Source organism: Elephantulus edwardii, unplaced genomic scaffold, assembly GCF_000299155.1.
Source record: "Elephantulus edwardii isolate Elephantulus edwardi_28Jun2011 unplaced genomic scaffold, EleEdw1.0 scaffold00065, whole genome shotgun sequence".
Lineage (NCBI taxonomy): Eukaryota > Metazoa > Chordata > Mammalia > Macroscelidea > Macroscelididae > Elephantulus > Elephantulus edwardii.
The window spans coordinates 13537858-13556713 of NW_006399815.1; the positions used below are offsets into that span (position 1 = coordinate 13537858).

Consider the following 18856-nt stretch of genomic DNA (forward strand, 5'->3'; position numbering starts at 1 on the left):
TCTCATGAATATTGATGCAAAAATCCTGAATAAAATACTGGCAAATAGAATCCAACGATACATAAAAAAAATAGTTCACCATGACCAAGTGGGATTCATAACAGGTATGCAAGGATGGGCTATACTTCTAACACTATTAACTATCTGTTTTTCTCTATTGTTCACTGGGTTTCCAGAGGCCTGCTATCTAAGAATGGCACGGCCTGTCTTGTTTACTAGTCTGTCTTAATCTAGTATCTTTACTCAAACTTCCACCGTGGGTGGCCATTTTGGAATATGCCACACCAGTGGCATAGCTTTTAGCATCAATGCAACCTACAAATTAGCTCAGTACTGCTGATAAACAAATGCTGTAGTATATAAGAAACAATGATAAACAAGCAAGAATACAGATATTTAAGCTATAAAATAATGAATAATTTGCAGATAATTTCCAGAATACAACAGACTGACAAATAAATATTGTATGAGGTAGTATGGTAGATATTTTTCTTTTTAAATAGAAATTGTAAAATTTTTTCAAATGATAGTTTATCTTATACTCTCTCTCGCATATATATGAGAATTCTAATTATTTCACATCCTCATCAATCCTAGATAGGTCAATCCCTTAAATTTTGGTAATTTTAATTGATGTACAATAGTATCTAACTGTGGTTTAATTTGCATTTTTGTAGTGATAAATGGTGTTGAGTATCTTCCTGTGCCTTCTTAACAGCCATATAATTTCCTTGATAAAATTTCAATTTATATCTTTTGCTTTCTTAAAAACTTTGGTGTTTTGTTTGCTTGCTTTTACTATTAATGATTTGTAAAAGTCTTTATATATATTCTAGGTACAAATGCTTTGTCAGGTATGTGTGATTAACAGATCATTTCTGCCAGGCTATGACTTGCCTTTATCTTAAAAATGTCTTTTGAAGAGCAGAAAATATTTATATCATAAAGCTTACTTTGTTATTTTTTTAATTGTACTTTTGCTACTGAATTTAAAAATTATTTGCAAACTCAAGTTAATAATAAAGATTATAAAGTTAATAAAGACTATATACTTTCTAAATCATAGTCTAAAAAACCTGTGATCCATTTTGAGATGAGTTTTGAATAGTGCTATGGACAAATTTTTTTTTCATGTTATGAATATATTTTGATTTTTCCTACATTATTAAAAAGATTATCTTTACTCACTTTTCCACTTTTTTCACCTACACATATATAAATGTATTTACTATTTCTATACCCTTTTCTCTGTCCCACTGATGTGCTTATTACAATACCAGTTTCATGCTTACTGAGTCACACTTACTAAAGTTACATAGGTATGTCTTTAAAGTATATTAATTTTCAAAGCTGATCAGCCTAGACTAGGTAGTTTCATTCCTATATTACTCTCAGAACTAGGTTGTCACTTCATTTTGCCTGCACATATTATTACTGTTATGTGTCATTGAGTCAGCACTGACTCCCAGCTGACCCTCAAGTGGATTTTCAGAGGCTTTAATCTCACGGGAGGGGATTGCTTACCTTTTTCCTGTGGAGCTGCTAAGGGATTCAAACTGAGTGCCTTTAAGTTGATAGCACAGCTCCTTACTCACTAGACTACCAGACCCAGCAAATATATATTCAACATCCCTTATGAAATTATGTTTAAATCTGTGGATATGTTAGAGGGGAATTGATGTTTGAACAATATTCCGTGTTTTGCTTCCTTTACGAAACATAACTTCTCCATTTATGTTACATGTGCTTTAATTTCTCACATTGTATTTGTGTTTGGAAATTGGTGTTAAGGTTTATAATTTTCCAAAAATCTACCAAAATGATTTTGTATGGTTTTCCTTTGCTATCTTATTAGTATGAAGAATCAAATTCACTGGTTTTAGAATATTCAGTAAATGTTGTATTCCTGTTAAAAACCTTGATTAGTCTTCCTATGTTATGCTTTTTAATAAACTATTTTTGTATCATGCTGCTAGAGAGTTTAGTGTTAAGGAATAGTGCTGCCAACTCAGATTTGGAGTTCAAATCCACCAGCTGCTCCATGGGAGAAAAATGGACAGTCTCCTCCCATGTGATCTACTGCCTCTGAAAACCTGCTGGAGGGTCAGTTGTGGATAAATTACAGCAGCAACAATAGTAATACAATGAATTTTGCCTGTATCTTTATGAAGAATGATAGGTTCTTATTATTTGTAATCAGAATTTATTTCTTATATTGCCTTTGACTTGCTTCATTATCAGAGTAATAATTGCCTTCTAGAATGAATTGGAAATTATGTTTCCCATTTTTTATAACAGTTTGTGTGTTATTGTTGTCAATTACTGTTGAGTACAACTCATAGCGATCCTATGAACAAAAGGCCTGAAATCTTACCATGATGGTTGTCATTTGTAGAATAAGTAATAGTTCTTCGTAAGATTTCTGGAAAAATTCACCAGCTAAGCCATTTGGATTTGCAGTTTTCTTTGTGGAAAATTTTCAGCTGTTGTTATCATTAGAGGTCATTGAATTGGTGTGGATTTAGTTTTCTAATATATACAATTTTTAATAGTTTTAAAGCTGCCTATTGAAGGTATGTATTTCTTCTTAAGTGAGCTTTCAGAAAGCCTTGTACTTTAGGGAATTTCTTGATATATGTAAGTTTGTAAATGTATTGGCATAGAGTTCTTTGTTACACTTACTGTTCTTTTAGTATCTATAGCATCTGTTACTTATTTTAACTCTAATTTCTGATATTGGCTTAGTTGTAAGAAATTGTGCTGCCAATACTAAGGTATGTGGTTTGAATCCACCAGCTGCTCTGCAGAAAATGGACCATTTCCTCCTGTGAGATTTACTGCCAGTGAGAACCCACTGGATGATTAGCTCTGGGTCAGTTCTAAGTCAATAGTACAAAACAGTAAGACCATTTGTGATACTGGTTTAATTATGGATTTGTCTGTTTTTACTTTCAAGAGTTAAGGGTTGGGTTTTGTTTTAATTCTGTTTTAATCTCTTGTTGTTGTTGTTAAGTGCCATTGAGTGGTGACTCATAGTGACCCTACCAATGCAAGTCCTTGGACACCTCTATAAATTTTGTCATTTCTCCAGGTTCATAGGGTTTCTAGAGGCAAGCTGTTATGGAAGTGGATGCCACTCCTGCTTCCAAGCTTGTTTTAATCAGGGAGGTTCACCAAACACTGTCCACCATGGGTAACCATTCTTGCATTTGACTCATCAGTGTCACAGTGTTTGGCTTCACAGCAACCACGAGTTACCCATGTACGTACAGCAAGTGGACAGACCAGGATTACATGACCTAGAAGAATGTTTCACCAAAAACAATTAAAGGCAGTCCTGAGGACCACAAAGTAGAGTCACCCACCTTTGGCTTGGGAGCATGACTTTCTGTCTGCTAGGCCAACTGCTCTCTTTCTCTATGATAATTTATGTTCTCTTGATGCATTTGACCTTTTATCATTAAAGGTTACCTTTTCCTACTTGTGTGTTTGCCTGGTAAATTTTGTGTTGGATACCAGATAATTTAACTATTTTGTAAGGTTTGTTCTTGGTTGCTCTTCAGTTATTTGGGAGCAATTTTTGATGCTTTTTTTTTTTAAGATGACGATCTAATAGTGTTTAATCTAGGACTAAATTTGCACCCTTGCTTGATTTTCCACTGGAAATAATAGAGACAATACAGGTTCTTACTTTATTTACCACAATGTGGAAACATTTTTTGAAACATTAAGCTGAGAGTTACAAACTTCATTTTATTGTTTCACAAATTTCAGAGGTCATTACTGTATTTCACTGCCTATTCTTTCTGGTGGCCTTGTGGCAAGAAGCTGCACTACAATCCTAAAGGTCCATGGTGAAATCCACCAACTGCTCCACAAGAGAAGGATGGGCAATTTCCTCCAGTGTGATAACTGTCTCTGAAAGCGCCCTGGTGGGTCAGCTATGGGTCATATTCAGTTCCACAGTACACAACACCACCGTGTGTGTGTGTGTGTGTGTGTGTGTGTGTGTGTATGTATAATTTGCATGGATTTTTTGGTTGCTTCTTTTTCAAGATGTTTATCAGGTATTGATCTGGTATTCCATCCTGACTGGTAGAAGTCTACAGCTTGGATTTTATATTAAGTGCATACTAGTCCATTTTTTGAGCTCTCGTGACAAAGTGGTAAGAAGCTGCGCTGCAATCTGAAAACCACATGGTTTGAGTCCACCAGCTGCTCTGTGGAAGAAGGATGAGCAGTCTCCTTCCGTAAGATTAACTGTCTCTGAAAACCCACCAGAGGGTCAGTTCCAACTTGATGGTGAACAGCAACAGTGGATTTTTAATTCTGTGTGTGTGTATGTGTGTGTGTGTGTGTGTGTGTTAGACATCTTGGGTTAGACAATGACACATAGCTTGCCTATTAAAAGTAAATGAGAACCTTGTCCTATCCTTTGCCATCATTTTGATCTCTGCCTTTTGCAAGTCCATTGCTACATTTTCACTATGTCAGTCCATTCCATTAAGGGTCTTCCTCTGATCCTCTACTCTTCCCTGCATTATGTCTTTTTTCCAAGGAGTGGCCCCTTCTAACAGCATGCCCAAAGTATGTGCAATGAAGTCTCACCATCCTTGCCTTTAAAGAGCACTCTAGTTGCACTTCCTCAAAGACAGATTTGTTTGTGTTGGAGGCAGTTCATGGCATATTCAGTGTTTTTGCTAACATCACAATTTGAAGACATCAGTTCTTTTCTGATTTTTATTCTTCATTGTTTTGTATATATGCATATACATATATATACATATTATATTTTATTATATTTACAACCTTGTCTCCACCATCAACAGACAGTCTTGGCACCAGCAGGCAGGGAATCAAAAGACAAAATTCACTGGGAAAATCTGCTGTCACAGACCTCTCCAGTGTACTGAGAGCAAGGATGTCAGTTAAGAGACTAAGGTATGTCTGATCCAAGTGATGGTCTTTGCAATTACTTGCTGTGCATCAGAGAACTGGGCAATGAGTAAGGATGAAAGAAGAATCAATGCATTTAGGTTGTGATGCTAGAAAAGAGTCTTTAACATATCATGGACTGCCAATAAAATAAATAGGTCTGTTTTTAAGAAAGTGGAACCAAGTTTCTCCATGGAGGCTGGGATTTTGAAGCTCTGTCTCACATACTTTGGGCACATGGCCAGGAGGGACCGGTCCTTGGAGAAGGGCAACATGCTTGGAAGGGTAGAGGGACAGGACAGGAGAAGAAGACCATGGATGAGATGGATTGATAGATTAACTGAGAGATTGGAGGTTGGTGTATTAGAATTATTGAGATTGGCTCAGGGCAGGGCAGGCCTCAGAGCTTCTGTAGATATGGTTACTGTGGGTCACATTTGACTTGATAGCACATAACAACATCAACAACAACAGCAATTTACCCACAAGCTATCCACACAAATAGCTGCATGGGTGAGATTTTATTTTTGTATCCCTTCTACCAGAGATCCTGTCTCAACTAGACAACCATTCTGAAAGTTATTTAACAATTTTAGAGTGTAATATATTAAGGGACAGCGTAAACTATTTTAGATTTTGGTACTTATTGTCTTCCTCCCCACCTCCACCCCCCACTCCCATTTTATAAAGGTATATTTACAAAATTAAAATACGTTGTTTTTCACTCCTAATATTTCCCATTTCTTTCATCCCCATCCTCCATCCAAATTGTGCAAACCTATTGACCTCCCCAATTCTGTCCATCCCCTCCTCTGCCTCTACCCTCCCCCACCCTGGATCCTCATACTCATTCTACAATAATGGTCCTATTCAATATTCATCTTTATGGGACTGAGCTAGTTCACTCAGCATAATGCTTTCCAGTCTCTCCCAAATTAGGTAGTAATTTACAGAATCATTGCTCCTGCATCCTGCACAGTATTCCATCATGTGAATGTACTGTAGTTTCTCAATGCATTCAATTGTAGTTGGACATTTGGTCTGATCCCATGTTTTTGTGATGGTGACTAACACGGCTTAATGGCATTGGTTTACAATCTCCCTTGCACCTCAGTTCTCATTCTCTTGGGGTATATTCTAAGCAGCAGAATAGCTAGCTGGGTCATATGGAATTTCTGTGTTCAGCTTTTTGAGGAAGCACTAAACTGTGTTCCAGAGTGTTTGTACCATTTTACAATCTCCCCCAACAAAGTGTAAGAGTTCCTGTCTTGCCACAACTTCTCCAACATTTATTACTTGCTGTCCTGTTAATCTTTGCCACTGCTTCAGGAGTGATATGGCATCTCATTGTGGTTTTGATTTGTATCTCTACTATTGCCAGTGATTTTGAACATTTCTTCATGTGTATATTGGCCATCTGAATATCTTCCTTTGTAAAAAAGTCTTTTCATGTCTTTTGCCAGTTTTTAAATTTTGTTATTAGTCTTTTTTCCTGTGGAGGCCCTGTACGATTCTGAAAACTTTTGATATAAGACCCTTGTCTGAAATGGTATTGCCAAATTTTTTTTCCTCATTTAATAGGTTTACTTTTCACTCTTGTAAAATGTTTTTAATGAACATAGGGATTTAATCTTTAGCAGGTCCCATTTATCAATTTTATCCTCTCCAGATTGAGCATTTCTGGCTATGTTTGGCAGTCTCTTTGTACTATAGACTAGACTGTGTAAGCTTGATCCCAGTTTGTCTCTGATGAACTTTATGGTTTTTGCTTTACTCCCATGTCTCTGATCCACCTTGAATTAATTTTTGTGTATGGTATGAGACGTGGATTCTGTTTCAGCTTTCTGCAGGTGGAAGTCCAGTTTTGCCAGCACCATTTGTTGAACAGCTTTTCATTTCCTGTTTGATAGGTTTTATTTCCTTCTAGAATATCAGCTGACCATAGATAGGTGTATCTGTTTCTGAGTTCTCAGTTCTGCTCTACCGTTTATGTGCCTGTCTTTGTACGAGTACCAGGCAGATTTGTTTATACCTAAGTGTAGTACTTTTTTTCAGGGAGTGCTATGCCTCTACTTCATCTTTCTTCCTCAGAAGTGTTTTGCTTATTCGGGGTCTCTTGCCTCTGCAAATAAATTTTACAATTTCCCTTTCAATGTCCTCGAACAATTAATTTGGTATCTGTATTGGGACTGTGTTGAACATGTAGATTGCTTTTGGTTTGATTGTCATTTTCACAATAGTCTTCCTGTCCGTGAACAGGGTACATTTTCTTTGAGTTTTTTTATTGTGTCTTTTAGAAATGTTCTGTAGTTTTCTTTTTGTAGTTTTCTCTAGTTAGATTTATTCCCAAGTATCTCAGTTTGTGATTGGCTATTTTAAATGGTATTACTTTGTTGGTTTTCTTCTCTGAGTTCTCTTTGTTACTGTAGAGGAATCCCACCGATTTTTTAATATTGATCTTATATCCTGTCACTTTACTTAATTGGCCTACTAGGTCTAGTTTTTTTGTTGAATCTTTGAAGTTTTCTGTGTATACTGTCATATAATTTGCATATAGCGATAGTTTAACTGTCTGCTTGCCGATCTCGATGCCTTTTATTTTCTGTTGTCTTCTTTATAGATTATATTTTCAGTTCTGTCCTGTCTACTCTGGGTCTGTATGTTTTACTTTTTATTGTGTGGAAAATTTTATATATGATAAGTGCAACCATTTGAAAGGATGGAGGTATCCTATCTCCATACCTTTTCAATCTATATGCAGAACCAACCATTCGGGAGGCTTGGTTCTATCTATGGGAAGGAATGTGGCATCTGGATTGGAGGAAGACTCATCAACCTTTCTTGTTGAAACTGAGGAGGACCTGGAAACACTTGCTGCAGTAGGTCTAGGAATGCAGCCTTCAATAAGGATTGAAGCTCAACATAAAAAAAAAACAAACAAAAAAACCAAACCCAAAACAAAACAAAAACCAACCAAAGATTTTTACCACTGGTTTGATTGGTAGCATCATAATACACAGAGAATAGATTAAAGTTGGTAACAACTTTAGTTTGCTTGGCTTCACAGTAAACACTTTTGATACCAGCAACCTGGAAATTAAAAGAGGAATTGCATTGGACAATTCCAGAGTACTGAAGAGTAATAATGTTAGACTGTCATGGTCTTTGCCATTACATGCTATGCATTGGAAAGCTGGACAAAGACTAGGGACAATAGAAGGAGAAGTGATGCTTTTTAAAAAATTTTATTTTATTAATGTTTACAGAGATTTTGGATTTCCATTCATTCATTGTTGCATTTTTCTTTCTGCACATCCCTCTGCCCCTCACCCGACCCCAGTTCATTCTTCTCTTTGAAAAGTAAAAGAAAAATTCTTTCATTGGTATACAATCCTCCCATCCCCCCGAGCATACTCTACTATTCAACCTTCTGGACTCTTGTCGGAACCGTAATACACAATCATATATTACTTTTGAACTGTGGTGCTGGAGAAGAGCATTGGATATACCACTGACGGCTAAGAGAACGAACAGATTCATCCTGAAGAGGGTAAAACCAGGCTGCTCTTTGGAGGCAACGATTCTGAAGCTCTATTTTACATACTTTGGGCAGGTTGCAAGGAGGAAACAGTCCTTGAAGAGGGACATTATGCTCAGAAGGATGGAGGGACAGCACAAGAGAGGAAGACCCTTGATGAAAGGGATTGATTTAGTGACTGGAGTATGGGTGTAGGTGTGTCAGGGACAATAAGTTTGGCTCAGGATAGATCAGGTTCAAAGCTGAGGTCCATAGGGTTGCTGTGAGATGCAGGCGATTTGATAGCACATAACAATAGCAACAACAACAAATGTATAAACCATTGCACAAATAAAATATTTATGTTTCAAAAGAAATGTGGTGAGTACAGTGTAGCGTTTTTGCTTTCATTTATGAACATTTAGCCAATTAATATATTTGATTTTTCTCTCTTCTGCCTCATAGCTTCAGTGATATAAATATTAATGATAATTTTCATTTGTTAAGTCAGTTTTACTGCCTAATTAAACTTGGTTTATTATTTTAATAAAAGGAAATTCTTTAATTTTGTTTATGTATAATGAGATGTGTAGCTACTGTGACCAAAATTTATCCATTTAAAAAAAACAACACCCAAACACAACTCAAGTAATGAAACTAGCATTGTATATATTTTAGCAGGGGTGTCAAACTCAGACTAAGAACAAAATTAAAGTTTTTTTTGTAAAAATCAAATACTTGATGTTTATGTAATAAGCTTATCTCTGGATATTTAGGCAAGTTAAACTTTCATCTTAGTTTATTATCATTTTCCCTTTACATAACTGTCTTCCAAAATCAAAGTCTATCAAGTAATGAAAGAGATTAAAAGTAGAAGTAGAAGCTTATACAACGATTATAGTCTCCTTCTTGACAGAGGAAAGGACAGTCTCTGTTGAGGCTACTCAGTGCTAAAAATGGGATTTTCATTCTTATTTCTCTTTTAAATAATTGTTGGTGCTTAAATTAACTTTTAAATGGTCTTTTATTTTTATAAAGTTGTAATTTGTGGAAACTAGTAACTGTCTACGTGATGCCGTGTTTGCTTTCTTTTGTGCATTGTTGATATCTGCATTTGTCAATGAGACTGCCCAACTTTCAAGTAACTGACCTAGTTATATTAAAGTGTTGTCACTGTAAAACTCCTGATGTACCTGTTCTCCACAGTCTTTCTGACCAATTTGATTTTAATACTGCTTTGCTTGAGTCTAAGGCAATTTGACATTTGTGTTACCCTCGTCCTGCTTTGTAAATGAGTTGTGACTGGGTTCAACTTTGCATGAAACTCACGTCTAAATATATCTGTATTCTGTCTTGCCATTTAGAGACATGCAGATTATATGCAGTAGAGCAAATCTTCATGTGATTTTAATCATGCCCATATAAAGTAAGACTATCTGCACCACTATAATGTTGGTTTTTTTGTGTGTTTTTTTTTTTTCACTATAATGTTTTGATGATGTAGTTAGTCGGTAAGGAGTTGTGCTGCTATTTCAAAGGTGGCTGGTTTAAATCCCCCAGCTGCTCTGCAGGAGAAAAATGAACACTCTCTTCTCATGCAATTCACAGCCTCTGAAAACCAGCTGAAGGGTCAACTTTGAGTGTCATTTCTGACTTGATGGCGCGGAATGAGTGGATAATGTTTAGTTCTCAATAATTCCTGGTATTGATGTTTCTATTAATTTATATTCTAAAACCACAGCATTTTCCATTCTATTTTCTTGAACTGGGATATTAAATTTCCAGAAGGTTCCTGAACAGTTAGAAGTTCCCTGGATTTTAATTTCTTGACTTTGTTTTCAGTTTACTAACTAATCCTGACCTCCTGGAAAAATGTTTCTGATTAAGAAATTAGCATCTTCGTGGTGTCCCAGAGCCACTGAACCACAGAGATATAATACATGGGTTCTGAGAGGCTCCAACATGGCCTGAAGTATCCTATGTAGTATGTGTATGCCTTTTACAGCTAGAGTAAAGTAAACCTGTATCTTAAATTGGCCAAATTGGAGCACTTGTGAGAGTAGAAGGGTTGATGGATTTGAACTACCCACTTTTGAGTTGACAGCACAACTTTCTAATCCTTAGGCCATTAGAGCTCCTTATCAGATCTGATAACCTGCCCAAATTCCTTAAATTTAGTTAAATAAATTAGAAATTATCTGTTGCTACTGTTTCTTCTTCTATTTTCAAATAAGTGATATTCTTTTGGTTTCATTAAGCAATTTTGGCAGTAAGTAACTTTATAGCAGACCCACATGGAATGGATTTGAAATAATAATTAATTGTCAAGGAAATGAACAAAGAGAGTGTTTCATAAATATAGTTCATAGGGATCTAAGGAAGAATAATTTCTGACAGCTACAGTTATGCAGGTCTTCAAAGTGTCCACAAATTGCTTTAACTTTAAATCTTTTTTGTTGACTTTATTTACCATTTAAGCTCTCAATGTAAGTTTGTTTTAAAAGAATGCATTTGGCCTCATTTCTGTGATTGTGTATTTGTTCTATTTTAAAATGCCCAGTCATGTTGATTTCACAGAGCTTTGGGGAAATTAATCCTAATGGGAATAATTACTATATGAGCTCAAAGTAATAGATGTATCCTTTTTTCCCCCCTCCCCTTTTGTTGTTTTTGTTTTTGTTTTTTAAAAAAGCTGGACCTGTGATCTGCAGAATGCTGAGTTATCCCCCAACTCGCCGAGCTTTAATTGTGGGTTGTGGCCTACAAATGTTCCAACAGCTCTCAGGCATTAACACCATCATGTATGTATTCCTTTCCGGCTTTTTACTGGAAAAAAAGTGTAATAAAAAGTAATAGGACTTTCAATGATTTATTGTTTTTAAATGTATAGGTTTCTTTTAAGATATACTGACTCATGTGGGGGTTTTGTATCCTATCAATTTGTAACCTAAAAGAAGTGATTTATGTTGTTTATTGTATTGTTTACTGAATTAACTTCACACACTTTCAGCTTTGTACCGACCAGTACTTCTTTGCATTCTGTGGTAATATATCGTTTTGTAAACCATTTATTGATGCCAATTAGAAATTAAAACCAAAGGAAATCAAATGGTATTGTTTGAATAGGAGAAACTAGACACCTTGTTCATTCCTTTTGGGGAAGTCTGTATTAATTCTGTGTGATAAGGGCATTAAGGAAGGGGGGAGATTAAGAGAGATGGTGAGGGGCCACATGAGACATTCTTTCTTTTCTAGTTTTCAGAGAAATCCCCAATGGAATGGTGGTCCACTGAATCTAAACTCCTTTGCTAAGCGAATGGAGTACTAGGGTAAATGGTTTTAAGTCAATAAGATGGTATATACTAAAGGCATACAAGCAAATAATGTGGACAATAGTCTTTTGCCTTACAGAATGTGTGACCAGTGGAATAAACATCAATTAAACTCACAATTAACATATGATTTCAAGTTGTGATAAAGACTATACAGAACCGTGACTGGTCGTAAAAAGCATGGGAAATTCACAAATTTTTCTTACACACTTCTTATAAATGAAAGATTTAAAATTATTCTTTACAGAAGTCCAAATTACATAAAATAAAGTTTTACTGATATCTTATTTATCTTTTCCTTCAAAAATTATGAAGTGTATGAAAAATCAGTTTTAATCTGAGAAGAATGTGTTGGTTAAGTTGATATCTTAAAATAGTGATTAAAATGAATGCCTCTAAAGAGAACTATGAATAGAGATGATAAATAAACTATGCTGTAAAAAGTAAAACCCACTTTCCTCTAATGATCTTTATTGTTCTGTTTTAATTCCCTAGAATCTTTTCTAAGTTTATGTAAGCCAAGAACTAATCTTCTCAGTGTATATTTGTCTGTTCCAGAGTCTCGTCTTGAGAGATTTAGGCCGGGAGACCTATACTGTACCTAATTTGGGGGAAGCTGAAGTGGCATCCACTTCCTAAACAACATGTCTCTGGAAACTCTATGAACTTTGATAAATGTTGATAGTTATAGAAAGGCTTCAGGCCTTTTGTTCATAGGGTCGCTATGAGTTGTGCTTGACTTGACAGCAATAAACAACAACAATTTGAGGGAAAAAAACCCTAGAATCCACACAGCTCAAAATTGGTCAGTCAGTCATTGCCTTTGAGTCAGAACCAACTCATAGCTGACCCTCTGGTAGATTTTCAAAGGCTCTAAATCACGAGTGAGGAGATTCCCCATTTTCTTCCTAAGAGCAGCTGGTGGATTCGTACCACTTGCCTCTGAGCTGGCTGTGCAATTCCCTACTCATTAGGTCACCAGTACTTCCTCAAAATTGTTAGACCTTATTATTCGTAGCATCAAGATAATCCCCCTGAAGTATTAGCATGGATCATATTCTTTTCTAGCTGCTTCAAGTTGAAGCTAAATATTAATATAACCATGTCACTAATAAATCAACGTTTTCTTGAACAACACTACTTCTGAGCAGCATGTAGTTGGTAATACCACAATACCATAAGCATGTCTACTGATGTATTTGTACTTTGGTAGCATTTATATATTTTAATGAAACACTTAGTTCCAGTTTTTAACAAAGAACATGAAATGAATGTAATTGAAAGTTTTTACCAATCAAGATAGGAATCTATTTAGCAAAATGGATAGAAAGAATTTCAATAGAAATGAGTTTTGTTTTTTCTTAATAGTTAATTTTTTACAGGAATATATAGAATATTTTGGTGTGGTGTTTTTTTTGTTTTTTTGTTTGTTTGTTTGTTTGTTTACCTCCCAAGAAGGTATTAAGTGAATCAGATAATCTTTTAAATGTTTCTGTTATTGGTTCACTGAAGCTTCATAACCGTTTCGTGATAGATGATATTGTTGTCAGCTACCATCAAGTCAGCCCCCGAATCAGGATGACCTCATAAAGTGGAACAAAGTAGAATCCTACCAACGACCCATCAGTGCCTCCACTTTGGGATCATTAAGTTATCCCTTTTTTATAGAGGAACAATGAGACACAGAATGATTTTAAAACTTGCCCAAGGTCACACGGCTGGTAGATGGAAAAACCTAAAGAGTAATGATGCAATAACTGTTTTGAGTGTAGTTGGGGAACAACCACAAAACAAACAAAAACCCCAGAATCCAGAAACGACATCAGACATGGTAAAGCAAAACAATTAAACACATTGTTCTAAACTTAGAACCAACTTGTAGCTGCCTCTCTAGTGAATTTTCAGAGGCTATGAATCCCACAGGAAGAGATTATTCATCTTTCTTTCACGGAGCATCTGGTATATCCAGCCTGCCTGCCTTTGGGTTGAAAGCACAGCACCTTTCCCATGAGTCTACCAGGCTACTCTTTGGGCATAGTTGGACTAAAACAGAGTCTCAGACTAAATAAGCATTGTAAACGGGGAAGGAGAGAGAATAGGATACATCTTAATAACCTTCTGTTCTGCCTACCAGATATGACATTCCCTAAGTTTAATTGTATAATTAACCTTGAAATAATGTGGTTATATACTCTTACTTCCTTCTCAGATTTTGTTGGGCTCATATATTTTTTATGATGTGGTTTTGTCCCTGAGAGTTTTCATTGTGATTTTATTGTGATTATAGTGAAAGTTTACAGAAAACTTGGATTTTTATTCATTCATTGTTACACATTTTCCTCCCTACCCCCTTCAGTTCACTTTAAAAAACAAATGTTAATTCATTTTTGCATAATTTCCTCCCCCCACCCCAATTCTGTGCATCTCTTACTCTGGTCTGCTGTCATACAGGTTATGTCTAATCACCTATTTCTTTTAAACAGCTGTTTCCTTCATCTATTTCAATGCAATGTTCATTATTTATCCCCTCTTTTCTCAGTTTCCCCCTAACCCCTGTGTCAGTCCTGTTTTATGCAGTTTGTCCTTTTGTAACTGAGATATTTTACTCAGCATAATGTCCTCCAGAGACAGTAAAATTTTGTTAGTCCCTTGTTTTTCAGTGCTGCATGGTATTCCATTGTGTGACTATACCATAGTTTTTCTATCCCTTCATTTATTGATGGGCACTTGGTTTGCTGCCATCTCCTTGCTGTTGTGAAAAATGCAACTATAAACATTGGTGTGCATATATCTGTTTAGGTGGCAGCTCTGGGTTTTTTAAGGATGTATACCTAGGAAATTGCTTGGTCAAATGGTATTTCAATTTCCAACTTATGAGAAAGCACCAGACTGTATTCCACAGTGGTTGTCCCATTTAACATTCCCACTAGCAGTGAATAAGAATTCAAAAATAGCTAACCACAAGACGAAATACTTGGGAATAAATCTAACCAGAGACATAAAAAGAGCTATACACAGAAAACTACAAAATATTACTACAAGAAACAAAAAGAGATTTGGAGAATTGGAAAAATATATCATGCTCCTGGATAAGAAGACTCAGTATTGTGAGTGATGACAATTCCACCAAAGGCAATCTACAAGTTCAAAGCAGTGCCAAGACAGGTACCAATTCAATTCTTCAACAAGATGTAAAAGACAATTTCTAACTTTATGGGAAAAGACCCTGAATAAGCAAAACACTCCTGAAAAAGAGAAACAAGGTAGTTGGAATCATACTCCCTGATCTCAAGTCCTACTATACAGCTGTGATGGTCAAGACAGCATGGTACTGGTACAGCAACAGACACATAAGTCAATGGAATAGAATTGAGAAACCTGAAATCAGCTCATTCACCTATGGTCAACTGATCTTTGAGAAGGAGATGGACTTATTTAAGTGGGGAAAGGACAGTCTCTTTAACAATGGTGTTGGCATAATTGGAAAACTATCTGCAGAAAAGTTAAGCAAGACCCACACCTCATGCCTTATACAAAAAGCAACTCAGAGTGGATCAGGGACCTACAAATAAAAGCAAAGGCTATAAAATTCATCAGAGAAGAGCTAGTAAGAACTCTAGAAGCCCTAATCTACAGCATGAACAGTCTTAAGCATAATGAAAACCCTATAACTAGAAGAAAAAAAATTAGATGCATAGGACCTTCTAAGATTAAAATCACTTTGCACATCAAACAACTTCTCCAACATGGTAAGAAGGAAACTTACAGACTGGGGAAAAATATTTGGCAATGACATATCTGTAAGGGCCTTATATCTAAAATTTATAGAATACTTCAGAATCTCAACAAGAAAAATGCAAACAATCCAGTCACCAAATGGGCACAGGATATGAACAGGCACTCATCAAAGAGGACACTGAAATGGCAAACAGATTCATGAAGAAATGTTCAAAATCCTTAGCTATTAGAGAGATACAAATCAAATAAACTATGAGATATTAATCTTACCCCAGTAACAATAGCAAAGTTCAACAGGGACGCAAACAAATTCTGGAGAGGTTGTAGAGAGATTGGTAGTAATTGTTACATGAATTCTTTATGTTTTCTCCTTTTTCAGAAAGTCCTACATTGAGGGCATCAGGAGGAATCTTAAGTGCTTTTTATAGCCAATTTTCTTAGTATTACTACTTAACTATTCAGTATGTGAGTATTTTCTTACAGATGTGAGAAAATATAAGGTATCCTACTTTAATGAGAAGCGAATTTTTATGTACTTGAGTCTAACTTGAAGACTGTAGGGTGTGTGTGTGTGTGTGTGTGTGTGTGTGTGTGTAAATTATCAAACAATATCACTAGTACCACATGCAAGAAAAATCTAGCTGAAGTTTATCCAGAATCAGCTGGAAGAGTACATTGCCAGAGAATGGCTATACAAGCTGAATTTAGAAGAGGCCATGGAACTAGAAAATTTATTACCAATGTCAGATGGATCTTGGCTGAAAGCAGAGTATTAGAGGAATATCTAGCTGTGTTTCATTGACTACACAAAGGCATTTGACTGTGTAGATCACAAGTGATTATGACTAACTAACCTTGAGAAAAATGGGAATCCCAGAACACTTGATTGGGAAACCTATACTTGGACCAGGAAGCAGTCAACAGAATGGAGCAAGGAAACACTGCATGGTTCAAAATCAGGAAAGGAGTGCCTCAGGGGTGTGTCCTGTCCTTTACACCTTTTCAGTCTGTGTGCAGGACATGCCATTTGGGAGACTGGACTTTATGAGGAGAAATCAGGATTGAAGGAAGAATCATCAACAACCTGCATTATACAGATGACAAAACCTTGTTTGCCAAACTGAGAAGGACAAAGTATCTGCTGCAGAAGGTCAAGGCTGTAGTCTTCAATATGGATTGAAGCTCAATATCAAGAAGATAGAAATTCTCACTACTGGGCCAATTGACAGCACCATGATAGAAGCAGAAGAGACTGAGGTTGATAACAATTTCAGCTTGCTTGCCTCCACTGTCGTCCCTCTTGGTACCAGCAGTCAGGAAATAAAAAGAAACATTGCATTGAGGAAGTCTTCTGCCAGGGACCTCTCCAAAGTGCTAAAGATAATGATGTCAGTCTAGAGACTAAAGTGCACCTGATGATGAGAGTGACTAAGGATGTCAGAATAAAAAACTCTGCCTTTTAGTTGTGCTGTTGGAGAACAGTACTGAACATACCATGGACTCCCAAGAGGGCAAACAGGTCTGTCTTGGAGAGGTTTGAGAGGGTGAAACCAGCTTTCTCCTTAGAAGCAACTATTTTGTAGCTCCATCTCACATACTTTGGGCACATGGCCAGGAGGGGCCAGTCCTTAGAGAAGAACGTCATGGTTGGTAGGCTGAAGGGACAGAATAAGAGGGAGAGACCCCAAAAGCATTGCACTATTAGTGTGTCTGAGTCAATGAGACTGAGACCAACCTAGAATAGGGCAGGATTTGGAGCTTTTGTACATAGGGTCATTATGAGTCATAGGTGACTCAGTGGTACATAACAACAGCAGAAATAATATTTTGTAATAATTTGATCCTAATTTGGCATGTCCCTTTAATGTTGGCCTATCAGTATTTGTTGTAAAAGCCTACTTTATATATAGCCTCATGGACATGTTTTACAAAATCAAAAGGCTTTGTTTCTGTTACTGAAGTCCTAGAAATACAGGATAAAGATATTGAGGCAGAAAAAAGCATTTGAAGAAATAATGGCAAGAATGTGCTCTAATTTGATGTCACACACAAATTTCTGTACTGAAAAAGTATGAAGAAAAAAGATCAATGAAACAAAATTCTATCTTTGTTTGATAAATCAAAGATAAAAACAGTAAAGGGATTTAGAAAACTGACACAGTATATGGAAAGGACATCAAATTGAAATGACTAAAAATTTGTCAACCAAAAACATGGAGTCTGGAATATTATGAAAGAAATTAATAGTGCAGAAAAAAAGTCAACACAAGAAGATATTTCCTGGGACAAAGTATTCCAGAAATGTAGGTAAAATAGAGACATATTTCAGATGAGACTTCATTAACAGAAGAATTTCTTTGCAAAACACCATAAAGGTAATTCTATCAATAAAACAAGGAAAATATATTCTTTAGAAATTATAAATATCAAATATCTGAATAAATATTTTTTCCTTTTAAATTCTTTAAAGTAAGTGTGTGTGTGTGTGTGTGTGTGTGTAAGCCAAAAATTAAAATATGGTCTGCAAAAATGTAAAGAAAAATCTGCTTTAAAAACATTCTTTGTGTACCTGACTGTATTCATAATTCCTTTGAGACTGTAACGTTCAAAGCTACATTTAAAATGTTTTATTTTTCCGTCTGTTCATGTAACACTTGATGTCCTAATCTTTTCCAGTTCTGTTGAGATCTGTGTGTTGGTACAGTATCTCGCATTCTCGCTTGTTTGTTTCTGGCTGTGACACCTCATAACTCTGTTTCAAGGTGTGTTGACCTTGCTCAGTGTAGTGATCCTATGGTATTGCAAGAAGTCTTAGCACAAGACTGTCAAATAAAACCAGACAGTAATAACCCGGTGGAGATTTTTATTTATTTTTTTTGTTAGTTTATCAGTCTTCTTAATGAACTATGGTAGCTCAGTCCTCTGTTCTGAAAATGCATTTTGTTTTTTCTTCCTTTTATTAAGCACTTGATTCTGATTTTTAAAAGATTTTCTAGCATTTAGTATGGACAGAAAATGATGGGTTTTTGTTGTTGTTCCTGTTTACAACAGTGACTGCAAACAAGCAACTCTAATTGATGGTTAGGCCTGACTTCCTAGTAGTGCCTGTATTCCCAGGTAAAATGACTGTCATAATCCATTTGTGATATTTTAGTATGATTTTAATACACCAATCAGTTCAACAAATCCTCAACATTAACATAAGAAAATTATGTAAGGAGAGCATAAGATTTTTTTAAATATTTTCTTATTGGGAAAAACATATTGGGGGTACAAGGAGGTGAGGGTTGGGGGCAGAAGGGTGAGGATGGGCCAGGATGCAGTTGCAGAGCTG

The 18856-nt window shown here is 36.0% G+C and overlaps 1 protein-coding gene across 1 annotated transcript in view; it reads left to right on the top strand.

The window, feature by feature from the left end:
- The window catches only part of SLC2A13 (solute carrier family 2 (facilitated glucose transporter), member 13), a 582019-nt gene that overhangs the window by 257229 nt on the left and 305934 nt on the right, over window positions 1–18856 (top strand). The window contains exon 4 of the mRNA XM_006888200.1: window positions 11145–11253. Coding sequence (XP_006888262.1) covers window positions 11145–11253 — 109 coding nt within the window. The remainder of the gene's footprint in view (window positions 1–11144; window positions 11254–18856) is intronic.